This window comes from Pelodiscus sinensis, chromosome 4 (genome assembly GCF_049634645.1).
Source record: "Pelodiscus sinensis isolate JC-2024 chromosome 4, ASM4963464v1, whole genome shotgun sequence".
In the NCBI taxonomy this organism is placed as follows: Eukaryota; Metazoa; Chordata; order Testudines; family Trionychidae; genus Pelodiscus; species Pelodiscus sinensis.
Genome location: NC_134714.1, coordinates 128003235 through 128028200, shown reverse-complemented (window position 1 = coordinate 128028200; position 24966 = coordinate 128003235). Strand labels below are relative to the sequence as shown.

The window sequence follows — 24966 nt, the reverse complement described above, 5'->3', positions numbered from 1 at the left end:
TGGGACTTTTCAGCTTAGAAAAGAGGAGACTGAGGGGGGATATGATAGAGGTCTATAAAAGCATGAGTGGTGTGGAGAGGGTGAATAAAGAAAAGTTCCTCATTAGTTCCCATAATAGAAGGACTAGAGGACACCAAATGAAATGAATGGACAGCAGGTTTAAAGCTAATAAGCAAAAGTTCTTCTTCACACAGCACATAGTCAGACTGTGGAACTCGTTACCAGAGGAGGCTGTGAAGGCTAGGACTATAGCAGAGTTTAAAGAGAAGTTAGATAAATTCATGGAAGTTGGGTCCATGGAGTGCTATTAGCCAGGGAGTAGGAACGGTGTCCCTGGCCTATGTTCGTGGAAAGTTGGAGATGGATGGCACGAGACAAATCGCTTGGTCATTGTCTTCAGTCCATCCCCTCCGGGGTACCTCGTGCTGGCCGCTGTTGGCAGACAGGCTACTAGGCTAGATGGACCTTTGGTCTGACCCAGTATGGCCATTCTTGTGTTCTTATGATCTAAGCTCAGGGCTCAGGGTCGGGGTCTCACTGGACCAACTTGATTTTCATGCAAACCTGCTCCTGGGTTTGTATGTGGCCTTTGGTGGCCAGGCTGGCAGCTATCCTTCCCTAGACGGCCACATTCCTGTGCCTAGTGCGGAGATCGTGGACATTGGAGGCCTCTCCCCAAACGTCAATGAGGTCCACGATATCCACAGTAGACCAGGCGGGCGCCCACCTCTTGTGGTCATGGGCAGGCTCCTGGGAGCCGCCAGCCTGGTCCCAGGAAGCGGCGGAGGGCTGGGTGGCAGTGGGTGGCTGGTTCGTGCTGTGCCAGGAGCAGGGTCTGCTGGCTGGGTGCTGGCAGGCTTGCAACTGGCACAAGCACTGTAGCCAGACTGTGCCCCTTTAAGGGCTCCGGGGCCGGGAGGGGGGCAAAAAAGTTTCCCTAGTTTGGCCCAGAGTGGCCACCAGGGCAAGCTGGGAAGGGCTAGCCTCCAACTAGTTCAAATTAAGTGGCTACACAGCCCTTAATCCGAACTACTTAATTCGAACTAGGCATTAGTCCTCGTAGAATGAGGTTTACCTAGTTCGAATTAAGCGCTCCGCTAGTTTGAATTAAGTTCGAACTAGCGGTTTGCTTGTGTAGCGCCTATGAAAGTTAATTAGAACTAACGGCTGTTAGTTCGAATTAACTTTGTAGTGTAGACATACCCTGAGAGGGGATATGATAGCAGTTTTCAAGTATTTAAAAGGGTGTCACAAGGAGGTAGAAAAATTGTTTTCCTTGGCCTCTGAGGATAGGACAAGAAGCAATGGGCTTAAACTGCAGCCAGGGATGTTTAGATTGGACATTAAGAAAAACTTCCCAACTGTCAGGGTGGTTAAACACTGGAATAAATAATTGCCTAGGGAGGTTGTGGAATCTCCATCATTGGAGATGTATAAGAGCAGGTTAGATAGACAGCTATCAGGGATGATCTGGAAGATATTGGGTCCTGCTGTGAGGGCAGGGGACTGGACTCAAGGACCTCTTGATGTTCCTTCCAGTTCTAGTGTTCTCTGGTTCTATGATTCTAGGCTGTGCCCTGATTGGCTTTGTGTGAGGGGCGGAATAACTGTGTGTGGACGCCATCATGTGACACAAGCCCCCCGTCAGAGAGGTCCACCTAAAACACACTCTTCCTGCTGCCGTTTTCAGTCGATATTTTCTTTTCCACACCACACACCCCCCTTTCTTTTATTTTGATCTCCATGGTGTCATGCACACCAGCTTCAGGGTATGTTTATCAATGGTTCTTTTTTCTAAATAGGGGTTTGAGTTTTGCTGACAGAAGAAGAGGTTAAATATTTATCCAACAGTTTGATTGTTTCATCTCACAGTCTGTCTTGGCATCTCTGCCTCTGTCTCCTTGCCCACCTGCACTGCCATTTAAGCTATTCTGTGTCCCCCTCTTTGGCTGGCTACTGCCCTGGGTTTGCAAAGTCTGTAGGAGTGGGAGGTGGCCCAGAATACTTTACCTGGTCTCTGTGGGACGAAATAATACCAGGTGAGATGCCAGACCAGAGGCCATGAAAGGTAGAACAGAGAGGCACGTCTGAGAGTGCGGTGTGCCGCCTACAAGCAAGTCACGGTGGCCAATTGACCTTCTTCATCTGTCTTCTTCACACAGGGACCATGCACCATAGAAATGACCTGGTCAAACTGCACCGAAGCCACAGAGTTCATTTTCTCGGGATTCACAGATCGCCCGGAGCTCCAGATCGCCCTCTTTGTGCTGTTCCTTGTGGTCTATGCTGTGACACTGCTGGGGAATCTTGGGATGATCCTGCTAATCAGGCTGGCTGCCCAGCTGCAGACTCCTATGTACTTTTTCCTGAGTACTTTGGCTTTTGTGGATTTCTGGTACTCCACATTTATCACTCCCAAGTTTTTAGCTGACCTGCTAGCAGAAAGGAAAGTCATCTCTTATGCCGCCTGTGTGTGCCAATACTGCTTTGTCAGCTTCTTTGGGGTGACAGAGTCTTTCCTTCTGACTGTGATGGCGTACGACCGTTACGTGGCCATCTGTAACCCCCTGCTTTATACTGCTGTCATGTCCCCCAGATTCTGTGTCCAGCTGGTCGCTGGGTCCTTCCTCGCTGGGTTTATAAATGGAATGATCCAAACCATCACCACATTAAAATTATCCTTCTGTGGTCCCAATGTCATTGACCTGTTCTTCTGTGACATCTCCCCACTGTTGTCCCTCTCCTGTTCCAACACCAGCGTCTACCACGTGATCCTCTTGGCTGTGGCTTGTGTGGCTGGGATCTTCACCAGCCTGACTATCCTCATCTCCTACGTGTTGATCTTCTCCAACATCCTAAAGATCCGCTCCGCCGAGGGAAAGCGCAAAGGGTTCAACACCTGCACCTCCCATGTGACCGTCGTCACCATCTTCTATGGCCCAGCTCTGTTTATCTATATGCAGCCCAGCACCCAGCATTCGCGGGACCAGGACAAAGTGGTCTCCGTGTTCTACACCATGGTCACCCCCATGTTGAACCCCTTAATCTACAGCCTGAGGAACAAAGAGGTGAAGAACGCTGTGAAAAGGGTCATAGAAATGAATTTAGTCCCCTAGGGGAGGTCCTTTTATGAGCAAATGGGGCTGATGTCTGATGAGTGGACACCTCTGTTGGGTTGAAAACAACAATGGCTCCTTGGAAAGAGTTCAGAGCGAATAGTTGAAGTGAAGTGAGTAAGGGAAGAGTTGGAAGAGTTTGTCGATGACCCAACTTCGTACAGTTTCACTCATTTTAATGCATTTCTTCAGGTCCCCCACGTTAAATATTGACACAACATGGAACCCTGGTTAGAAATTTTGAAGACAGGGCCGGGGATTTAGCCACACCAATCACAACAGCCAGTCTCTTGTGCCTGTGTCCTTAGAGAAGGAGTTATGAGGTGGGTCAGCTTCCCTGGGGGAGGCTATCACAGGGCTCCATGTCTTAATTCTCAGGGGTCTGATTGAAACAAGGTCACTGTGGCCATTTGATGGTTGTCACCTGCCTTCCTCACGCAGTAGCCATTCACCAAAGCAATGACTAAATTTCACAGGCTTCACCAGTGGTCGAGTTTTATGTCACCGTTTTCACATGGTTTTTAATAGGCTGTGTGGTCAGCATTTTGGGGACATTTGGTATGATTATATTATTCATGATCAACTCTCAGCTTTACATTTCCAAGTGCTTTCTCCTGACTAACCTGGCTTTTGGGAGATGTCTTTATTTCCACACGTCTCCCCCCCAAAGTGCCAGTGGACTTGTTGGCGGAGAGGAAAACCGTTTCTTCTGCTGCCTGCTTGACCCAGCTCTGGTTTCTCGGTGCTTTGATGATGATGCAGTGCCTCCTGGTGGCCGGGAGGGTGGATGACAGGTATGTGGTCAGCGGTAACCCATTGCTCTGAACCACCATCCTGGCTTTGAGACTCTCTGTTCAGCTGGTGCCTGGTTCCTTCTTAGCTGAATGGTGCAAACAATTGTCCTGAGATGATCCCATTGTGGTTCCAATGATTGGTTCTCTTGTGACATTTCTGTAATAGTATCACTTGCCTCTTCAGACGCCTCCATTGGTCATATTAGTCTTGTGTTCTGTACTCACAGCCTGGAGGAGAATTGTTACAAAGTTCCAGTGAAGGAAGATTGCCAATGGGCCGGTGGATCCCAAGGCAATCACAGACCTCACGATAGCCAATGGAAGTGCCAACCACCATCTTTCAGGCTCAACAAAAGGAGCAATCAAGCCTTTCAATGCAACAGCTGAGGACAATGCCCTCAAGTTGTGTGGCCAAGCCAGAGCTAACTCTGGTAGATTAGCAGAGATTTCTCTAGTTGCAAACACAAGGTGTCTGAGTATTGGCCGCGGGTGGTGTTCACCTCTACTCTTGGGGATTCCTAGCTTGAGTAGCCATTCTTGCATTAGCTCTCATCCAACTCGCTCACTAAAAATAGTAGTGTAGCTATGGTAGCAGGGCAGCAGCCAGTGGTGGCACCAGCTAGCAGCCTGGAGTACATACCCTCCCGGCCCCGCATTGGTCCTGACTTGCTGTGCTGCTGGCCATGCTGCACCACTGTTTCTTGGTGCTCTCACTCGACGAGCATGTATGTGAGTGTCTACATGAGCTGGCCATCCCCGTCACCGCTCCAAGTGTTGACACAGCCTGGGTGTGTGGGAGGCAGAGAGGCCAGGAGTCATGAGCATGACTCTGAGAGAAATCAGGGGTGTCAGACTTCACAGGCATGGGACTGGAGTGGCACGCCTGGGAATTTCTGATCATGGACCTTGCCTGCTGTTGGTCGTTTCTCCTGGTGTTCAGGGAAGCAGGGCATTATGGGCATTCATTGTAACCTCTCCCCTGCATGGGTTACACAACAAATAGAACTGACTTGTATCATCCATGTCTCCTCTGAATGGAACCAGCCGTACGATGCCTCAAAGGTTGGTCACCATGAGGAGAAGAGGCACCAATGTGCCCTGTAGCGCTGAGTTGCACCAGCTGGTGGTGGTGGTGGGGGAAGGGGGGAGGACAATTTCTGCCACCACAGTGAAGCAGGAAAGAGGCACTGCTGGACCTGTCATGGATCAATTTGGGGGTACGCGATGACTCCTTGTGCGTATGCAGCCACGGATCAGAGCATGGTCCTAGTTCATGGGTGATCTCACCCTTTCATACCAATCTATCACTGTGGTCAGTTAGCCCTCCCTATCTTTGGTGTTACTGAGATCTTTCCTAGGGGGGTGGCTGTGATATACCAGGGTGCAACCAGACTAATCAGCAACGTGTCACCTCCATCCTTGAGTGCCTTACAATGTCTTGCTGAAGTGGCTTCCACCTGGGCCACTCACAAACAACCTTCCAGCATACGGGGCACATCCTGTGTGTCTATGTATAGGTGCAGTCTGCACTGGGTGACACTCTGGCTCTCAAAACCCTTGGTCACACTGCAGGTTGACCCCAACACACTCCCCAGTCTTCGATACTCCCCCAGAAATGTGGTGCCCACCAGCCCTCTTCTGAACAATGCAAGTTCCATTGTCCATTATTTCTTGAAGAGAAAGAATACGTGCTTGACTTAGTTTCCCAGACCCTTCAGTTTAAACACACTGGATTAGCTAAAATAATAAAACAAGTTGATTTAACTGCAAAGAGCGATGTCATGCGAGCGCAACTACCGAGGCAGAAAAGTCAGACACGGTTACATGATAATTAAAGCTAAAATGCATCTGGAGCCTCACTTAAACAATGTGAAATGCAGAGCAAGGTTTTCTCACTGTGCAGATTTACTGACCAAACTTCTTACATTGGACACCCCACTTCCATTCAATGGCTGCTTCCTTTACCCCTTCAGATTTAGTGTGCGTGAGAGAGAAGTGTCTTAGGATGTCGACTTTTCCTACTCCCTCATTGAGAAACATTTCTAGCTGGGTACAAGAAGACAAAAAGTCTATGTGGAGGGATGTTCCCTGCTGCTTTTTCCTCATCTGTTTCAGCATCCTTTGTTTCTCTTCCTGCTTGATGACGCTGACTACAGCTTAGACAGGCCTGTTTACCAAGCCCAGTTTGGAACATCTGTTCATGACGTCACATACAACGTTGCCACACGCATTTTAAAAGATGATTCCAATCAGCAAACGAGGAGTTTTCAAATGATACATTACACGGCATACTTTTGTACAAAGAGTATTACTAAAGTGTGTAGAGCAGGGGTAGGCAATAATTTTTGATGGGGGGGACCCTTCCAAGGTTTTGGAAAGTGGTCAAGGGCCACACTCGTCCAGGATATTAATGGAGGAATTCCTGGGTCTGGGATGGAGGATGGGTGCAGAGGGGAGCTTGGGGGTAAGAGATTGGGGTTCAAGAGGGAGAATGGAGTCTGGGAGGGAGTTTGTGTGAAGGAGGCATTTGTGGCCTAGGGTAGGGGACTGGGGTGCAGGATTTTGGGATGTGACCTAGGGTGGGAGAGGATTGTGATCTGGGGCATGACATTGGGGTGCCAGATCTGGGAGGGGGTATGGGTTCAGAAGGGGGCAGAGGGTTTGGGTATGTGGAGGGGGGCAGAGGGTTGGGGAAGGGAGGGGCTGAGGTGCCAGAGGCAGGCTCTGGCTGGGAGGTGCTTACCAGCAGGAACCTGAGGCAGGCTGTCTACTGCAGGCTGCTCCATGTGGCTCTGCTCCAGGCATGAGGGGGAGGGGATCAAGGAGGAAGTGAAAAGGCTTCCTACACTGCCCCTGCTAAAAGCCTCAGCTCCTATTGGCTGAAAGAAGAGAGATTGGCCAATGGGAGCTAAGAGATTTTGCTGGAGGGTGGGAACAGCATGAAAAATCTCCCTCCTCCCTCCCCTGCTGTCTGGAATGGAGAACAGCTGGCTTTTTAAAGTCTGAGCTGTTCTCTGCCCAAGGCGGCCCTGGACTGGATCCGGTGGCTTGGTGGGCCGTATTTGGCCCACTGGCAGCCTCTTGCCCACCCCTGGTATAGGGCATATGACAGAGGTGATTTCTGTCACAGTGGCACAAGGAAGCAATGGTGAGATAGATGCTAAAAGTTTGTATCTCAGCAGTAGCCCCCCAGAGGCAGGAGATAGGGAGAGGATGGCTCTGGTCAGTGCACTGAAGATCTTTGTATCTCAAAGTCTGACACCTGTGGTGCTCCCTGCTATGATACCTGGGTCTCCAGCACAGGTTTCTTGTTAAGCCTTGAAATAGAAAATGATACAAAACAATCAATGATGGGCAAAAATCTCAGTGCTTTCCCTCCCTTCTCACCCAGCCTCACTAGCTTACAAAGGCGGCTGAGAGGTAGCTGTAAAAAATGTCTGGTGAGCGACCGTGGTGAAGTCCCAATGCAAATCATGCCCAAGCACAAGATGATATACAACTAGATTCCATGTATGGGGCAGGTGATCCACACCAGGTGTTATCATGGTAGGTTTAGAAGGAGAAACAACAACTTTTTATAACCTGTCTCAGGGTGCATTTCATGTCTAGGGTTCATTGCAAGAGGCTGTAAATCAGGGGGTTTAACATGGGGGTCACCACTGAAAATACCTTATCTTCAGCTTTGGAGTAGTTGGACTGGATCTTAAAATTAACAAAGAAGCCAGTTCCATTGAAGGTGCTAATCACAGTCAGGTGGGAGTAGCAGGTGGCGATGGCATTTACCCTTGTCAGAGCAGATCCTCGGTATGACCAAGAGGATGAAAACGCAGGCAAGGTGGCTAGTCAGGCTGCCGAAGGCGCCTATCCAAAAAGCCATAACAGGTAGGCTGTTACGGATGGTAGGGACAGAGCTGGAGGGTGACAGCACCAGGGAGGTGTCCTACAAGAACATGTCAATGACACCAGCGCCACAGAGGGAGAATTGTAAAATGCCCATTGTTTGTGCCATTCCATGTACGTACCCACTTGGGAATGAAACAACCAGGAGATGGACACAGAGTCTTTGGGACATGCCCAGCGGGTGACAGAAGGCCACGTAATAGCCACACGCCACCATTGCCAGGAGGTAGCACTCTATGACCACTACGAGACCAACACCCGACACATCCAATGGAAGAAAAATGGCTTTTCTCTTTGCTAACATACAGGAGACATTGCGATTCCTGGAATTGCTACTCACGTTTCCGTGTATTCCCGGTCTCCTGTCCCCGCTTGGAAGGGAGCGGTGAGGCCAGGAGCTATGGGGCACTCACTGAATCTCCTGGCACCCGCAGTGAGTTCCCTGCAGCTTCTGACCCCATGCAGTTCCCCACAGCACCCAGCCTCTGCAGTGGATTCAGGAGCTGTGCGGAATTCACTGCGAGGGCTGGGCACTGCGGCTCCTGGTATTTGCAAACTTTGCCATTTATGATCCATTGTGTTCTGCCTCGGGTACCTCATACCTGTAAAGCACTGAGAAACTTTGGTGGGGAGGGCTTTTTGAGGAGAATAACAGAAATGCTCATGGGCCTGAAGAGGAGATCTGGGATGATTAAAACAACTAAATCTGTCTGTCTTGATTAAGCAACATCTATGGAATGGGCCATAACAGGTTATGTAAAGTTTAAAGAAGAGGAACTCGTGAAGGTGGTGGATAAGGGCATGAACTGGGATTAAGGGAACTTACAGGGTGAATCTCTCTAGTCTGGCGCCCTGGGTACCTAACAGGTGCTGAACCAGAGAATTTGCTGAACCGCAGGAGGTCAATATTGTCTAGAATCATTACCAACACTTCCACTGCTTAGTGGGCTCTGAGAAGACATTTAGGGGTAAATTAGAGCTAAATAACAGCACAGAGCACTGAAAGCCAGGCCTGGGGGCTGTAAACAAACTTTATGGGACCGCGGGAAGTTTGGCCACATCCATGATAAGTGGGCATTTGGTTAATTAAAATTCTGCTGGACCACGGATGTTGCTGTACCAGAAAGAGCCGACCTAGAGAGGTTCAGCATGTGTCAGGAAAGGGCATTGGTTGACTGATTTCTGGGAAAACTTCCTGATCCAGAACTCAATGAAACTGAGAAATAATGAAACTTGCCTTTGTTCCAATGTCATAATAGTAATGACAGGAGTATTTATTCCTGTCAGCCTCCCACTGTAGGGACGCCACCAACCTCAGTTTAGGGTAAGTCAACTCCAGTTACGTAGTCTACACTACAGTATTCTATGTAGTTCGAGTTATGTACCTTAAGGTGACCTTCTGGGTCCTAGTGTATACCTGGCCATAGAGAGAAGGGACGGTAGGAAAGGAAAAGTCTAATGGTCAGATCCTGCTAGGTGTTGATCACTATATAGGCCTGCCTAGACAGTTGTCAAAAGAACACAGCCTGCTGGTGAAAGTATGTTACAGACTCTCCCCATGCTGCCAGGTTTACGGAGGGGTAAGGTTTTTGTTGTAGCCACAGCTACAGCACCTGGCTCTTTAGCCCAAGTTTTAGTAATTCACACTTTTAGCTTTGGGGTCCCCCAGTGTCATGGCTATAGTGTAGCTGAGTCTTTTGACCCATTCTTTGGACTCTCCCCTCAAGGTGACAGCCTTCTACTTTCTTATGATGAAATGATGCGATTCTCTCACTCTTAGCTCAGGTCCCAGGCTATAGCACCCCATGGATCAACTGTGGATCAATTTATCGACTAGATAAGTTCATGGAGGGTAGGTCCATCAATGGCTATTAACCAGGGTGGGTAGGAATGGTTTATCGAGCATGTGTTTGTCTGAAGCTGGGAATGGATAACAGGGGAGGGATCACTTGATGATTTCCTGTTCTGTTCACTCCTGGGGCATCTGGCATTGGCCACTGTTGACAAACAGGATGCTGGGCTAGATGGACCTTTGATTTGACCCAGTGCGGCCATTCTGATGTGCTTGTCCTACAGATCAGACTGCTCTTCTTTTCTTCAGGAGTGTGGGCACTGGTAGGCATAGGTGCAGGAACTAGGGCTGAAGTGGTTCCCATAAATACGCTGGCTTTCCAGTTTGGTTCAACAGCTCTCAGCATCCCCACTTTAAAACTTGTTCCAGCCCCCCACTCTCTTGCTGGTAGATGCAAAAGAGCTTTCTTAAACCAAACTTTTGTCCAATCTTAACAATAGGAAAAAGGCATAACATTGGTCGGTCAGTCATGGGTCTAAAGCTTGCCATTCTACAAAGGAATGTCTCCAGCCAATTACAGAGAGAGAGAGAGAAAGAAAGAAACTGGTATTCATCTCCAGATTTGACACTGTTTCCCTGGGCTTGAACAATGACATTAACTGGATGTCACATTATAAAGCCAGTCTTCCCTGCTTCTAACAACTACATCAAAAGCTAAGAATGGGACACTTCCAGCCCACTAAATTAGCCTCATTAGCATTGGTCCTACAATTGACAGCTACTCTTCTTGCTCCCCCCTCGGTTATAAATATCTTGGATTCTGTTATTTCCACTCCAGCTCATCATCTGACAAAGTGGGTTTTGCCCATGAAAGCTCATGATCCTATATATACCTAATCTCCAAGGTGCCACAGTGTGACTCGTTTTTAAATTTATAGACTAACACGAGACGTCATAAGAGAAAAAGGATTTGAAAAGATCACAAGACCTATTCGCATGTCTCTCTTCCTAAAGCTGATCATCTGCCCTGGAAATTTAGAAAGGTTTGTGTTGGTCAGTTCCCCAGGAACATGTACAAATCTTGTAACTCTTTATTGCCCTTATGATCTGTTGGCTCCCAGCCTTGGAAAATAGGCTGCATCATGGGGACTGGAGCCAGGAAGCATCTTCACAGCTAATAGAGCAGGCGTTGTCTCTTAATGATCCCAAAAGCTTTTTCCAAGAGGCTGCTTGTCTGGTGCCACTAGGCTTTCATCCTGTTTGTTTTGCAGCATCCCTGCTATTGAATTAAACGGACATAGGCGGACAGGCAATATCCCTATACCCAGGCCATGTCCAATATTCATACAGCTCACAGCCACATCCTTCACACACAGCGTATCCCCAGTGTTTCGGCAGAGGGGAAGCAGCCACAAGAAAAACATGAGAAGCAGTGAGCACACGTTGCAGAGGAAAGATGTAATGGGAAACGTGTGCACACATGCGTGTTGGGATCAACGGCTTCACATTTCCCAGGCATTGCAATACCATTTAATAATGACCAGAGGAAAGAAATAATCTGGGAAAGGAGATAGCGAGTATAAAACAAAGGAGAAGCTACCTATGCCCGTCTGCTACAGTCCTTCAGAAGAGCAAGACAAAACAGACACTGGCCTTGTTCTCCAAGGGCTCAAAACTGCAGCACAGAATACACTGGGGAGGGGGGGGGGCGGGGCTACTGGCCCCCAATCCTGCCAACATACAAGGATGGGGCTGAGGGGCAGTCTGGTCCTTCCATTCTAAAGGGCCCGGGGCTCCTAGCTTCCATTGCTGCTGTTGCTATGGCGATGGTGCTCCATTGCTGCTGTTGCTATGGCGATTGTGCCTGAAGCCCTGTGCCTTTTAATTGCTTCCAGAGCAGGCTCTATGGGCTGGGGGTGTGGTGTGCTCTGCATGGCGCTGAGGGCTGGCTGCCCTCACCCCCACCCCCTCTGCAAGCTTAGAGCTGCCAGGCCCTTGGTCAAGATGGCGGCGGGAGGCATAGCTGTCAGCTCCCCTACTGAAAAAGGAGAATTCAAATGTAATTTATTCCCAGACACTGGGCATTGCACGATGAGGGTGTGTCTAAACTACATGGCTCCATCAATGGAGCCACGTAGATTAGGCTGATCGGCAAAGGGAAATGAAGACACGATTTAAATAATCGCGGCTTCATTTAAATTGACATGGCTGCCGCACTGAGCCGACAAACAGCTGATCAGCTGTCTGTTGGCTCAGCGCTCTAGTCTGGATGCTCCCGCGCCGACCTGAAAGCCCTTTATCGACCTCCCCCTTATGCCTCGTAGGATGAGGTTTACCGGGGAGGTCGATAAAGGGCTTTCATGTCGGCAGGGGAGCATCCAGACTAGCACGCTGAGCCGATAAACAGCTGATCAGCTGTTTGTCGGCTCAGCGCGGCAGCCATGTCAATTTAAATGAAGCCGCGATTATTTAAATCGTGGCTTCATTTCCCTTTGCCGAACAAACAAATCTACATGGCTCCGTCGACAGAGCCATGTGGTTTAGACATACCCTGAGATACCATCTCATAGAGCTGGAAGGGATCTTGAGAGGTCATCGAGTCCAGTCCTCTGCCCTCACAGCAGGACCAAGTACCTTCCCTGACAGATTTGCCCCAGAAACCTCAATGGCAGCTTGTCTGGTGCCGCTAGGGTTTCATCCTGCTTGTTTTGCAGCATCCCTGCTATTGAATTAAACTGACATAGGCGGACAGGCAATATCCCTATACCCAGGCCATGTCTAATATTCATACAGCTCACAGCCATGTCCTTCACACACAGCGTATCCCCGGTGTTTCGGCAGAGGGGAAGCAGCCACAAGAAAAAACATGAGAAGCAGTGAGCACATGTTGCAGAGGAAAGATGTAATGGGAAGCGTGGGCACACATGTGTTGGGTTCAATGGCTTCACATTTCCCAGGTATTGCAGTACCATTTAATAATGACCGGAGGAAAGAAATAATCTGGGAAAGGAGATAGTGAGTATAAAACAAAGGAGAAGCTACCTACCCTCAAGGATTAAGCTCACAATCTTAGGTTTAGCAGGCCAATGCTCAAACCATTGAGCTATCTCTCCCCGTCAGGGATGGTACTTGGTCCTGCTGTGAGGGCAGGGGACTGGACTCGATAATCTCTCGAGGTCCCTTCTAGTTCTATGAAATGGTCTCTCTCCATATTTTCTTTTTTCTTTTTTTTCAGTGAGATAGGATAGATGGGTCTGGTATTCACCCATGAAAGCTCATTGCCTTTGGTCATGCATTTAGACCTAAAGAGAAGGTTTTCCGCTCTATTGCTCTCCTCAGGGCAGCCTTCACCTCCTTGTTCCTCAGGCTATAGATCAGGGGGTTCAGCATGGGGGTCACCACTGTATAGAAGACAGAGACCACCTTGTCCTGATCCCTCGAGTACTTTGTGCTGGGCTGCAAATAGATGAACAGGCCGGTCCCGTAGAAGATGGTGACGGCCGTCAGGTGGGAGGCGCAGGTGGAGAAGGCTTTGAGCCTGCCCTCAGTGGAGCGGATCTGCAGGATGGCATTGAGGATGAAAATGTAGGAGATGAGGACAACCAGGCCACTGAGCACCCCTGTCAAATAGGCCACGGCCAGAAGCACAGTGTGGTTGACGCTGGAGTCCGAGTTGGCGAGCGACAACAGCGGGGAGATGTCACAGAAGAACAAGTCAATGACATTGGAGCCACAGAAGGTTAATGTTAGCATGCCAGTTGTCTGCACCACTGAATTTACACACCCAACTAGGAAAGACCCAGCCATCAGCTGTACACAAAGTCTCGGACACATGACAACCCTGTAGATCAGTGGGTGACATATGGCCACATACCGGTCATAGGCCATTGCAGCCAGAAGAAAACACTCCGTGACGATTAGCATGCAGAAAACACAGAGCTGAGTCGCACATGCAGTGTAGGAAATGGCTTTCCTCTCTGCTAGCAAATCCGCCAGCATCTTGGGGGCGACCACTGAGGAATAACAGAGATCTACAAAGGCCAAATTACTGAGGAAATAATACATGGGGGTGTGAAGTCGGGGCTCGATCCTGACTAATGCGATCATTCCGAGATTCCCCAGTAGGGTAATGACATAGATCACTAGGAAAACCATGAAGAGAAGACCCTGAAAATCCGGATGATTTGTGAAGCCGTTGAGAACGAATTCGGTGATCTGGGTACAGTTTCTGCCAGCCATGTCTCTGGGGCACAGTCTCTGATGGTACATTACAGAGGGAAACCATAAAACAGCTGCCATTAATTTTTTTCAATCTGCTCCCCAAATCTCTCTTCAGGGTGGGGCTGATACAGACCATCAGGGTCTTCACACCGAATATGGATCTGATGCCGTTCTTGCTGGCCAGTGGAAGTCACCGTTTCCATCCCAGATGACAGCTGGGACTGTTTAGTCCTAAAATAGAAATTGATACAAAGATCTTTTATATAGAATCGATACTCAGCAGTCATTTGCCCTAGGAAAACAATATGATGACTAGAATAATTCTTTCACCAGGAATTCTTTTTCCCAGAGCTGTTATATTCTATGCCTGAATATGGTCCGGTGCAACCTCTCTCACGTTCCTTCTCAAGATGCAGCTCAGATTGCTTTCTCTCCAGCCGTGACCGTCTTGTTACCCAATTAAAATATGCCATATAAAAAGCTTCTTGGATTTGTAGTTACATTTATTTCAGTCGTTACGTCATGTCATCTAGGCCCAGATTTGTACAGATATTTAGGCGTCTAATACGCCTTGAAATCAATACCTTAAACTCCCCAGCCCCTGACCTTTCATATTTAAGCTCCTCAGGGCTCACAGGTGAATAAGGACGATTAAAATATAGTTTAGGATCAAAGAGCATCATGTTAGCTAGATGAGTGGCTGAAACAGCAATCACTGAGGCCTTGAATTGAATACTTCCTTGGACACATTTTTTGCCTTTAAGAACATAAGAATGGCCATACTGGGTCAGACCAAAGGTCCATCTAGTCCAGTATCCTGTTGGCTGACAGTGGCCAATGCCAGGTGCCCCACAGGGAGGGAACACATCAGGTAATCATCACGTGATGCTTCTCCTGTCATCTATCTCCAGACAAACAGAGGCTAGAGATACCATTCCTACCCATCCTGGCTAATAACCATTGATGGAGCCTAACCTCCACAAATCTATCTAGCTCTTTTTTGAACGCTGTTAAAGTCCTAGTCTTTGCCACATCCTCTGGCAAGGAGTTCCACAGGTTGACTGTGTGCTGAGTGAAGAAAAATGTCAGTTTTCAACTTGGAGCTGGCCTCCTTCAAGGTTCAGTGAAGATGCAGATTTTGCCAGATAAATCTGATGACTTTTTTTTGGGCGGGCCCAACCATATTAGGTCCCAAACCTGCAATCGTATCCTCATCGGGGCATGAGTATGAAGCCCCACTGAACTCTGTGAGGTCATAAGCACCTCTTCAAATAGCTCTGCTACCCTCAATAGATGCAGAGAAAATGGTAGCCATAATGTCTTGGGACTTTACTAAAATGTTTGGACAAGTTTTATCATGAAAGAAGAGGCAAGATCCACTCATAGAACTGGAAGAGACTTCAGGAGGTCATCAAGTCCAGCCCCCTGCCCAAGGAAGGACCAATCCTAACTAAATCAACCCAGCCAGGGCTTTGTAAACCGAGACTTAAACACCTCTAGGGATGGAGATTCCAACATCTCCCTGGGTAACCCATTCCAGTGCTTCACCACCCTCCTAGTGAAATAGTTTTTCCTAATATCCAACCTAGACCTCTCACACTGCAACTTGAGACCATTCCTCCTTGTTCTGCCATCTGTCACTACTGTGAACAGCCTTTCTCCATCCTCTTTGGAACATCCCTTCAGGAAGTTGAAGGCTGCTATCAAATCCCCCCTCACTCTTCTCTTCTGCAGACTAAACAAACCCAAATCCCTCAGTCTCTCCTCATAGATCATGCACTCCAGCCCCCTAATCATTTTTATTGCCCTCCGCTGGACCCTCTCCAATGCGTCCACATCCTTTCTATAGTGGGGGGCCCAGAACTGGACACAATACTCCAGATGTGGCCTCACCAGAGCCAAATAAAGGGGAATAATCACTTCATGAGTGAGTCACTGATTAAAGGCAGGGAACAAAGTATAGGAATAACGGTCAGTTTTCAGAATGGGGAAAGGTAACTAATGGGATCTCCCCAGGATCTTCACTGGGACCAGAGCTGTTCAACATACTCAGAAATTATCTGAATAAATGGGTAAATGGTGAGATGGCAACATTGGCAGATGACGCAAAATTACTCTAGATAGTTAAGTTTCGAGCAGACTATGAAGAGTTACAAAGTTGGGTGACTGGGCAACACAATGGTGCTAAAATTCAATATTGATCAATGCAAAGTGATACCCATCAGGAATTGTAATCCCAACTACACATGCAAAAGGATGGGGTTTATATTAGCTGTGGCTACTCAAAAAAGAAATGTTGGAGTCATTATGGAGAGTTTCCTGAAATCACAATGTGCAGCAGCTGTCAAAAAAGCTAACAATGTTAAGGACTATTAGGAAAGGGATAGATAAAAAACCCAACAAATATCACAAAGCCACTATGCACCTTGAATGCTACATGCAGTTCTGCTCACCGGATCTCAAAAAGATATAGTGGAATTGGAAAAGGTACAATTAAGGGTAATAAAACTGATTAGGGGTATTGAATAACTTCTCTGAGAGAGGAAAAAACCCAGAACTGTTTAACTTGGAAAAGAGGTGAGTAAGGGGAGATATAATAGAGATCTAGGAAATGATTTCATCAGATCTGGCAATTGTCAAACAGGCTGGACACAGCTGTTGAAGAAAAGATAACTTACCAAGTCCATGTTAAGACCATATCTGCAGAAAAACATAACAGAGACACCAGAGGAGAAGATGGCAAAGTATGAAGAAGCGTATGATGGAGAGGAATGACTATGGAAAACTAAAAGACAAAAACAGTGACCTGTAGGTGAACTTGCAGCAATCTCTAAGCCCATGAATGAGTCACTGAAGAACACCTCAGGACTGCAAGACATCATAGTCAAGGACTTCCAGAAGACCATGCTCTTCGGCACAGTGAGAATTTTAAGAAAGCCAAAGGAAAACAAGTACATTGGAGCTCCTAAAGCAAAAGGATTCTGCAGAGGGGTTAACAAAACTCCTAACTTTCCAAACCTACGGGTATCAGTTTCTGATGAAGATTCATTAGTGACTCACAAGGATCTGTTTCTGAATTTAGCTTCCCCCTTTTTAGGCTTAAAGATCTAGTAGGTTGGGATAATAAAAATAAAACTTGGAGTTGTGGTAATAGCTCAGACTATAAGTCATACACGAGGACTTCTTCGGGTTAGAATTTGTACAAACGCCTAACAAAAAAAGACAGCCCGTGTACCTAAAAGCTTACAAATCTCTATTATAAGACAAAAGGCAACAGACAACAGACAGACATGGAGACCATAAGATAATAAAAGCTGTTGCCTTATCTTTGGATAGAGAAATATTTGAGCAGAAAGTGGAATTTCCTTTCTCAGGGTAAGATACTGTTCCCTTCTTGTAAATCATACACTGAAATGTTGGTGTACCTGCAGAAAGATTCTGAAACTGACCGGATTTCCTATAGCTTTGTGGAATCTCTGTTTTTCCTCCTTCTTTTATTCTGAGACAAGCAGACACGGAGCCGTTTCTGGTTTGGAACCTACGAAGGGATTTATTAGTAAGCCTTCTTTTCCTGCTGGTTGGCAAGAGTGACATTTCTTTTATTAACTCTGGAGTGGTATCATAGGGAATTGGGAAGTCTAGTGGGTTCTTGTGACATTGGGATTTAGGGAAGGAACTCTAATCCCAGGTGTAAAGATATACAGAAAACAGACAGTTATCTCCATGTCTTTCATATTGGAAACAAGCCATATACAAAGTGATCCAGTTTTGCTACTACAAGCTGAACCTCTAGGCTGTGTCTAGACTGGCAAGTTTTTCCACAAAATCATTAATTTTGCAAAAAAACTTGCCAGCTGTCTACACTGGCCGCTTGAATTTCCGGAAAAGCACTGACGATCTCATGTAAAATCATCAGTGCTTTTCCGGAAATACTATGCTGCTCCCGTTCAGGCAAAAGTCTTTTTCCGAAAGACTTTTGCGCAAGAGGGCCAGTGTAGACAGCATAGTACTGTTTTCCGCTAAAAAGAGCTTTTGCGGAAAAGCAGCCTGCCAATCTAGACGTGACTTTTCCGTTAAAAGCATTTTTGGAAAATCATGCCAGTGTAGACATAGCCCTCTAGTCTGGCGCTCTCTGCTCTGGCAACATCTGTGGTCTGGCATGATTTTAAAGTTAGCCAGCTGTCCATTTATCATGGGTGTGGCCAAGTTTCCTGCGGTCCCATTAAATTTGTTTACAGACACCAGTTCTGACACTCAGGGTGTGTCTACACAGCAAAGTTATTTTAGAATAACAGCCGTTATTCTGAAATAACTATGCAAGCGTCTACACAGCCATTCCATTATTTCGAAATTACGGACGGCTTATTCCGACTTCTGTAAACCTCATTTTGCGAAGAATAATGCCTATTCCAAAATAGTTATTTCAAAATAAGGTATGTGTAGACACTCTACTGCTGCTGTTTTGAAATAGCCCCATACCAAGCCCATTCTAAGGTATTCCTCCTTAGCACGTTTACATTAGGGAAGCCTGCCTTGGACTAATTTTGAGGCTTCCCTGCAGTATAGATGTGCTATTTCAAAATAAGCTATTTTGGAATAACTATTCCGGAATAGCTTATTACGAAATAACTGTGCAGTGTTGACGTAGCCTCAGTGCTCTGTGCTGTTTTTTAGCTCTAATTTACCCCTAAAATGTCTTCTCAGAGCCCACAAAACAGAGGAAGTTTTGATAAGGCTATTAGACTGTATTGACCTCCCGTGGTGTGGCAAATTCTCTGGCTTGGCACCGGTCAGGTCCTGACGATGTTGGCCTAGAGAGGTTCAACCTATACTGACAAGTTTGGCCAAGGATCTTAATGGGACATGATCAGACAAGACTTTGTGACAAGTTATTTTTCTTCTTTTTCCTACAGGACAAAAGGCAATACAAAGAGCACTGGGCTTTCCCACTGGCTTTGCAAATGGACCCACAGCCGCCGAGGGCTGGGAGACGTCTCCACCAGATAAATCCAGATGAAAGAGGCTGCAGCATTTCCAGCTGCCACTCACCAACTGACACAGGATGTGAACCCTGGTTTCCTACCTGGCTGCTAGAAACATTTCACTCCTAGGGAGGCGTGAGCCGTGTACATGCTCTGCTGTTATGCCCTGGCCCTTAACCACACACTTAGCAAAGCAAGGCAGAAAGGGCCCATGGCACCAGCTCAGTCACCGCATTGACCCTTGTGATGAAGTGGGGGTTGTATTTACTCTTTTATGGTGCGTGTGATTTCTACTGTCCTGTAGTCACCCCCTGTCTGTGCCTCAGTTTCCCTGGGCACTGCACCCAATACCTAGAGGGGGATGGGAATTTCGGGTGTGACTTTCACTGAGGGAGGCTGCTTCAGTCCCAGCATGTACACAATGACCCAGGCTTCCAGTAACATGAACCTGGGAGAGGGTGAGACCAGGTGACAAATTTCGCCCTGGAAGCAGGACAAAGGAGGAGGCGGGGTTGGTAACAGGGCTGGGAGTGGTTGCTGAGTCTGTGAGTTAGTCTCAGCTGGCTTAGGATACAGGAGGTTGGATGATGCTGGCTGCTTCTGGTTCCTGTGCTGACAAGTCTGTGCTCTGTGGTGTCCCTGTCAACTAAAAAACCTTCTGCTCCACCTGCTGGCTCAGAGTCACCTCTGAGGATGGGGGGTGCAGGGTCTGGTGACTCCCCACCCCTTGGTGACAACCCAACCTGGCTTTGCAGAAATATTGAGGTTGGCAAAGGGCATACGCAGGAGCAGGAGGCGGGCAGGATCTGCAGACCCAGGCTGAGAGGCGCTGCTAGGGCAAGGTGGAAGCATCTATTAGGACGAGGAGGGCTAAATGTATTACAAAATTCAGCCACATTGTCAGAGCTGTGGAGGCGGGTTCCCAGGAGTGGTTGGATAAAGGATGTTACAGACCTCTCGGAGACCCTCACGACTGTTGCAAGGAGCTGGTGGAGAATGGGATGGTAGGCCCTAAAAATGCCCAGCAAGGATCAGGGCCTTGCGGCACTCGGTGCTGTACAACTGCTCCACCAGGTGGGATTAAAACCCTGCGGAGAATCTGAGCGATACGTGTTGCTGGGCTGAAGATGACTCATGGCGTGTAGGCATCATGTGCAGCTGAGGGAGAGCAGAGGAGACCTTCCTCCCGGCAAGCAATGGCATGAAACACATGCCAGGTCTGACATGGAGCCAGGCCAGAGGAATTCAGCTTTTTTTCTGAGTGATGGGGGAGGAATCTCATGAATTCCCATCCTGTAAACGAAAAAGTGATTGCAGGGTTGTCCCTGCCGGTCCAGCTAGTCCCCGGTGAGCAGCTGCCAGCTGGGCTGCATGGCGCCACCACTCCGACCAGTCCCAGGAAGCTCACCAACACCTCCCAGCCCCCCGCCCTGACTCCTGCACCCCCACCCCTTGCCCAGGGACCCTCAGAGCCATAACAAGAGTGGGGCAAGTGGGGCACTCACCCCACGCGCAGGACTTTTAGGGGTGCAAAATTAAAAATTAGAAAGTTAAAATATTATTTCACTTATATCTTTACTATCATCTATTTGCAATCTCAATATATGTGCAATTAACAACATGTGCAATGAATACAATTAATACAACAAATTAAGAATTTTATCATTTTTGGGGGGCAGGGGGAGGGCCACAGGCACAGAAAACCTTAGTTTTGGCTCTGGGGACCCCTGTCTCTTCCCTGACTCCTGCACTTCTGTCCCCTTCCCTGCACCCTCCACTTCCCCAGCCCCCTGTCCTGAAGGACCAGAGCAATGCTGTGCAAATCTATACAGAGAGTAGTAAATTTACAGGGCGTTGCTCGGGTGTGTAAGGGCACGACTAGGCCCGTGAGCGAGGGTGGGGGGAAGGAAATCCCCAAGCCCTGGGTGAAGAAGCTTGGGAGAGGAGGAATTGGGAATCTCTACTGTGCAGGTGAAATCACGGGGATTGGGGAAGGAGGGCAAAGGGACTCCTTAGGCCCTGAGAGCAGCGGTGCGGGCAGGTTGGTGGCATCTCTAGGCATGGTGAGGAGCCACATGGGGGAGGGAATCCCTTGACCCCGAGAGGAGCAGCACATGGGGGAGGGGAAGGAGGGCACGACCTGGCCCCATGAGGAGCTGTGAGGTGGGAGGAGAAGGGGAGGGAGGGAATCCCCATGCTCCAGGTGACGTGTTGGGGGCAGAGGGGAAAATCTCTAGGCCCTATAAGAGCCTCACAGCAGGGAGAGAATCTCCACATGCCTACGTGGTGCGGGGCAGGAGGAATCAGCAGGCCCCATAGCAGGGTGGGGAGGGCAGTACCCAGACCCTGTAGCTGCAGAACGGTGGGGGAGAGGGAGGGGAACCTTACCCATAGAAGGTGGCCTGGTTGGCAACATGCAGAGCCCCAGCTCCAGCCGGTCAGTCTCGTGCTGGTGTGGCTGTCCCCGGTGCTCGCTTGGAAGTATCCATCACCACTCGCTGCCCCCAGTGGTGAGTGTGAGGATCACGTCCCTCCTCTCTCTGCCCCTCCCTTTCCATGTTGTGGAAAACAACCCCATTCCTGACACTTCCCATGGTCCTGGCACAATCAAACCACGACTTCCCTTTATGTTAGGGTCAGAGGAAGCTGCCTACCAAATTTGGTGGCCATAGCTGTTACTGTTTGCGAGTTCTTGCACAAACAGATGGACAGACAGACAGACATTTCTAAAATATATACAAAGACACACACATAAGAATGGCCATCCTGGGTCAGATTAAAGGTCCATCTAGTCCAGTGTCCTGTCTTCCGACAGTGGCCAACGCCAGGTGCCCCAGAGGGAGTGAACCAACCAGGGAATCATCAAGTGATCCCTCCGCTGTCATCCATTTCCAGCTTCTCATAAACAGAAACTAGGAACACCATCCCTGCCCATCTTGGTGAATAGCCATCGATGGACCTATCCTCCATAGATTTATTTAGCTTTTTTTTTTTTTGGAATGCTGTTATAGTCTTGGACTTCACAACATCCTCTGGCAAGGAGTTCCACAGGTTGATTGTGCACTGTGTGAAGAACTTCATTTTGTTTGTTTTAAACCTGCTAATATTAATTGAATTTGATGTCCTCTGGTTTTTGTGTTATGGGAACAAGTAAACAACATTTCTTTATTCACTTTTTCCACACCAGTCACGATATCATAGACCTCTATTATATCCCCACTTAGCCATCTTATTTCCAAGTCGAAAACTCCCAGTCTTATTAATCTCTCCTTATGTGGCAGCTGTTTCATATGACTAATCATTTTTGTTGCCCTTTTCTGTACTTTTTCTAGTGTCAAGTTATCTTTTTTGCAATGCAGTGACCACGTCTGCACTCAATATTCAAGATGTGGATGTAGTACGGATTTATATAGAGGCAATAAGGTATTCTCTGTCTTGCTCTCTCTTGCTTTTTTTAATGATTCCCAATAGTCTTTTTGCTTTTTAGACTGCCACTTCACACTGAGGGGATGTTTTCAGAAAACTATCCACAGTGACTCTAAGACCTCTCTCTTGAGTGGTAACAGCTAAACAAATTTCCATCATTTTATACATACAGTTGGGATTATGTTTTCCAACATGCATTACTTTGCATTTGTCAATGTTAAAATTCATCTGCCATTTTGTTGCCCAGTCACCTGGTTTGGTGAGATCCTTTCAAAATTCTTCGCAGTCTGCTTTGGACTAAGTATTTTGCACGGTTTTGTATCACCTGCAAATTCTCTCACCTCACTGTTTACTGCCTTTCTCCAGATCATTTATGAATAGGTTGAATAGGATTGGTCCCAGTACAGCCCCTTGGGGGACCCCAGAAGTTACATCTCTCCATTCTGAAAATCCCTAACCTCCGCTTTATTTCTTAAAACATGTTTCTATGCAAAACCACTGATATTTATATAAAAATTATTAGTGTTGTGGGCAATTTTTGAGAGCATAGTTTATTTGCAGAAAATGAGGTTTCAAAGCTATTTGAAAATTCATGTCCGACAAACAGTCCAGAGGCAGTTCTACTCATTAGGAATAATGGCCATCTCGTTATTAATTTATACTTAACAAGAACTTTTTCCTTTCCATCACTCTCTTCAGGGTGGCCTTCACCTCCTTGTTCCGCAAGCTGTAGATCAGGGGGTTCAGCATGGGGGTCACCACTGTGTAGAACACGGAGACCACCTTGTCTTGACTCCTTGAATGCGTTGTGCTGGGCTGTAAATAGATGAACAGGCCAGTCCCATAGAAGAGGGTGACGACTGTCAGGTGGGAGGCACAGGTGGAGAAGGCTTTGAGCCTGCCCTTGGCAGAGTGGATCCTCAGGATGGCATTGAGGATGAACATATAGGAGATGAGCACAACCAGGCTAGTGAACACGCCAGTCAAGGATGCCAAAACTAGAAGTAAAATGTGGCTGACGCGGGAGTCCGAGCTGGCAAGCGACAACAGCGGGGAGATGTCACAGAAGAACAAGTCAATGACATTGGAGCCACAGAAGGTTAATGTTAGCATGCCTGTTGTCTGCACCACTGAATTTACACACCCAACTAGGAAAGACCCAGCCACCAGCTGGACACAAAGTCTCGGACACATGACAACCCTGTAGAGCAATGGGTGACATATGGCCACATACCGGTCATAGGCCATTGCGGCCAGGAGGAAACACTCCATGACATCAAACTCAGAGAAAACGCAGATCTGAATTGCACATGCAGTGTAAGAAATGGCTTTCCTCTCTGCCAACAAATCCACCAGCATCTTGGGGGCCACGATGGTGGAATAACAGAGGTCTATAAAGGATAAGTTGCTGAGGAAAAAGTACATGGGCGTTCGAAGCTGGGAGTCAAGCCGGACTATCAGAATCATCCCAAGATTCCCCACCAAGGCAGTAACATAGATCAGAAGAAACACCACGAAAAGAGGGGCTTGAATTTCTGGAGAGTCTGAGAATCCGGTGAGCATGAATTCACTCACTTGTGTGCAGTTGCCTCCAGCCATTTCCAGCGTGCTTCGCCTCAGCATGTAGAATACAGATGAAACATCATGCGCTAGCTGCAGTGTATGCCTTTCAGTTGGTTACCTGCACAAATTTCTCTGACCCTTCCATGCTTTAGGGGCACCCACCTTTACCCAATTCCTAGGGCTCAAGGTGCAACCTTGTTAATTTAAACACCTGCCTTTACCCAATTCTTAGGGCTCAGGGTGTAACTTCCTGCAGGATCTTTTGCCACTGAAAGAACCTTACACAGTAATATTCTCTATTTAAAGACAATTCCCAAGCAAGCAGAATACACATGCTAAGCACACAGTGTCATGCTCACCAATCCTGATAAAGGCAGGCAGACTTCCCCTGTTGGCCAAGCAAGGTGAGTCTCTTGGGATCCTGGCTGCTGCACGTCACGGTCATGCAGAGGAGTTCTGGCAGCTCTGGTCTTAGGCTATATCTTGGAGGTGAGTTCTTCTTCCAGGTCTTCCCTCCTTCTTTTTGATATTCCTTTCTTCCTTTCCTCTTTCCTTTCCTTCTTCCCTGTTTCCTCTTTCCCTTTTCCTGCTGGTCTCCTTCTTGGACCTCAGTTTATATAGTGAAATGTGAGTCCTGCTTAGCCATACCTGAACCAATTATTTTAGTATAATTTTACTAACCAATCATAACATACAGTAACAGAATGACCTAACCAATCATACCTCACCACCGTATTGATTTACACCTAGCAAAATTAATTACACAGCAGACAGAAACAGTTACAAAGCAGACAGAGATCACACAGACAAACCATAGGAAAGTGAGGATAATAATCAAAGAATGCGGATTCCACAACCTCAACTATTGGTAAAGAGTTTCTTGCCAGACGAAATGCTGTTAAACTAAGTTTTCTCTACCCATTTTGAGACCTGTTTCTTTATCTGGTGGCAGTGGGGGACACTAGAAAGGATCTCCTTAACAGGCCTGCGTGACACCAGTTTAGTGCAATTTAGATAAGAGCGTGGGCATGGGACTCCAGGCTTTACAGCTAATGGTGGCTGCTCTTCAATCTGGTCTACTGATATGGCTACAGGCCTTCCAATATGGCTATAGGAAAACCATATTGATACAAGTTAAGCCGACAGCTGACCTCGGTGCCGTGGGAGTGTTG

At 47.6% G+C, this 24966-nt stretch overlaps 3 protein-coding genes across 3 annotated transcripts; 1 reads left to right on the top strand and 2 right to left on the bottom strand.

Moving 5' to 3' along the window:
- Positions 1-2178: 2178 nt before the first annotated feature.
- LOC102449580 (olfactory receptor 5J3-like) lies at positions 2179-3116 on the top strand. The gene has a single exon (XM_006116952.2). It carries the CDS (start codon positions 2181-2183, stop codon positions 3114-3116), a length of 936 nt encoding a protein of 311 aa, XP_006117014.1. The 5' UTR covers positions 2179-2180.
- Positions 3117-12890: 9774 nt separating this feature from the next.
- LOC102449356 (olfactory receptor 5J3-like) lies at positions 12891-17906 on the bottom strand. Its single transcript, XM_075926071.1, has 2 exons — positions 17890-17906; positions 12891-13830 (listed from the first exon to the last, which is right to left on the bottom strand). Exons 1-2 carry the CDS (start codon positions 17904-17906, stop codon positions 12891-12893), a joined length of 957 nt encoding a protein of 318 aa, XP_075782186.1.
- A 4976-nt stretch (positions 17907-22882) lies between these two features.
- LOC102449110 (olfactory receptor 5G9-like) lies at positions 22883-24522 on the bottom strand. Its single transcript, XM_006116950.3, has one exon. It carries the CDS (start codon positions 23852-23854, stop codon positions 22883-22885), a length of 972 nt encoding a protein of 323 aa, XP_006117012.2. The 5' UTR covers positions 23855-24522.
- Positions 24523-24966: the final 444 nt, after the last annotated feature.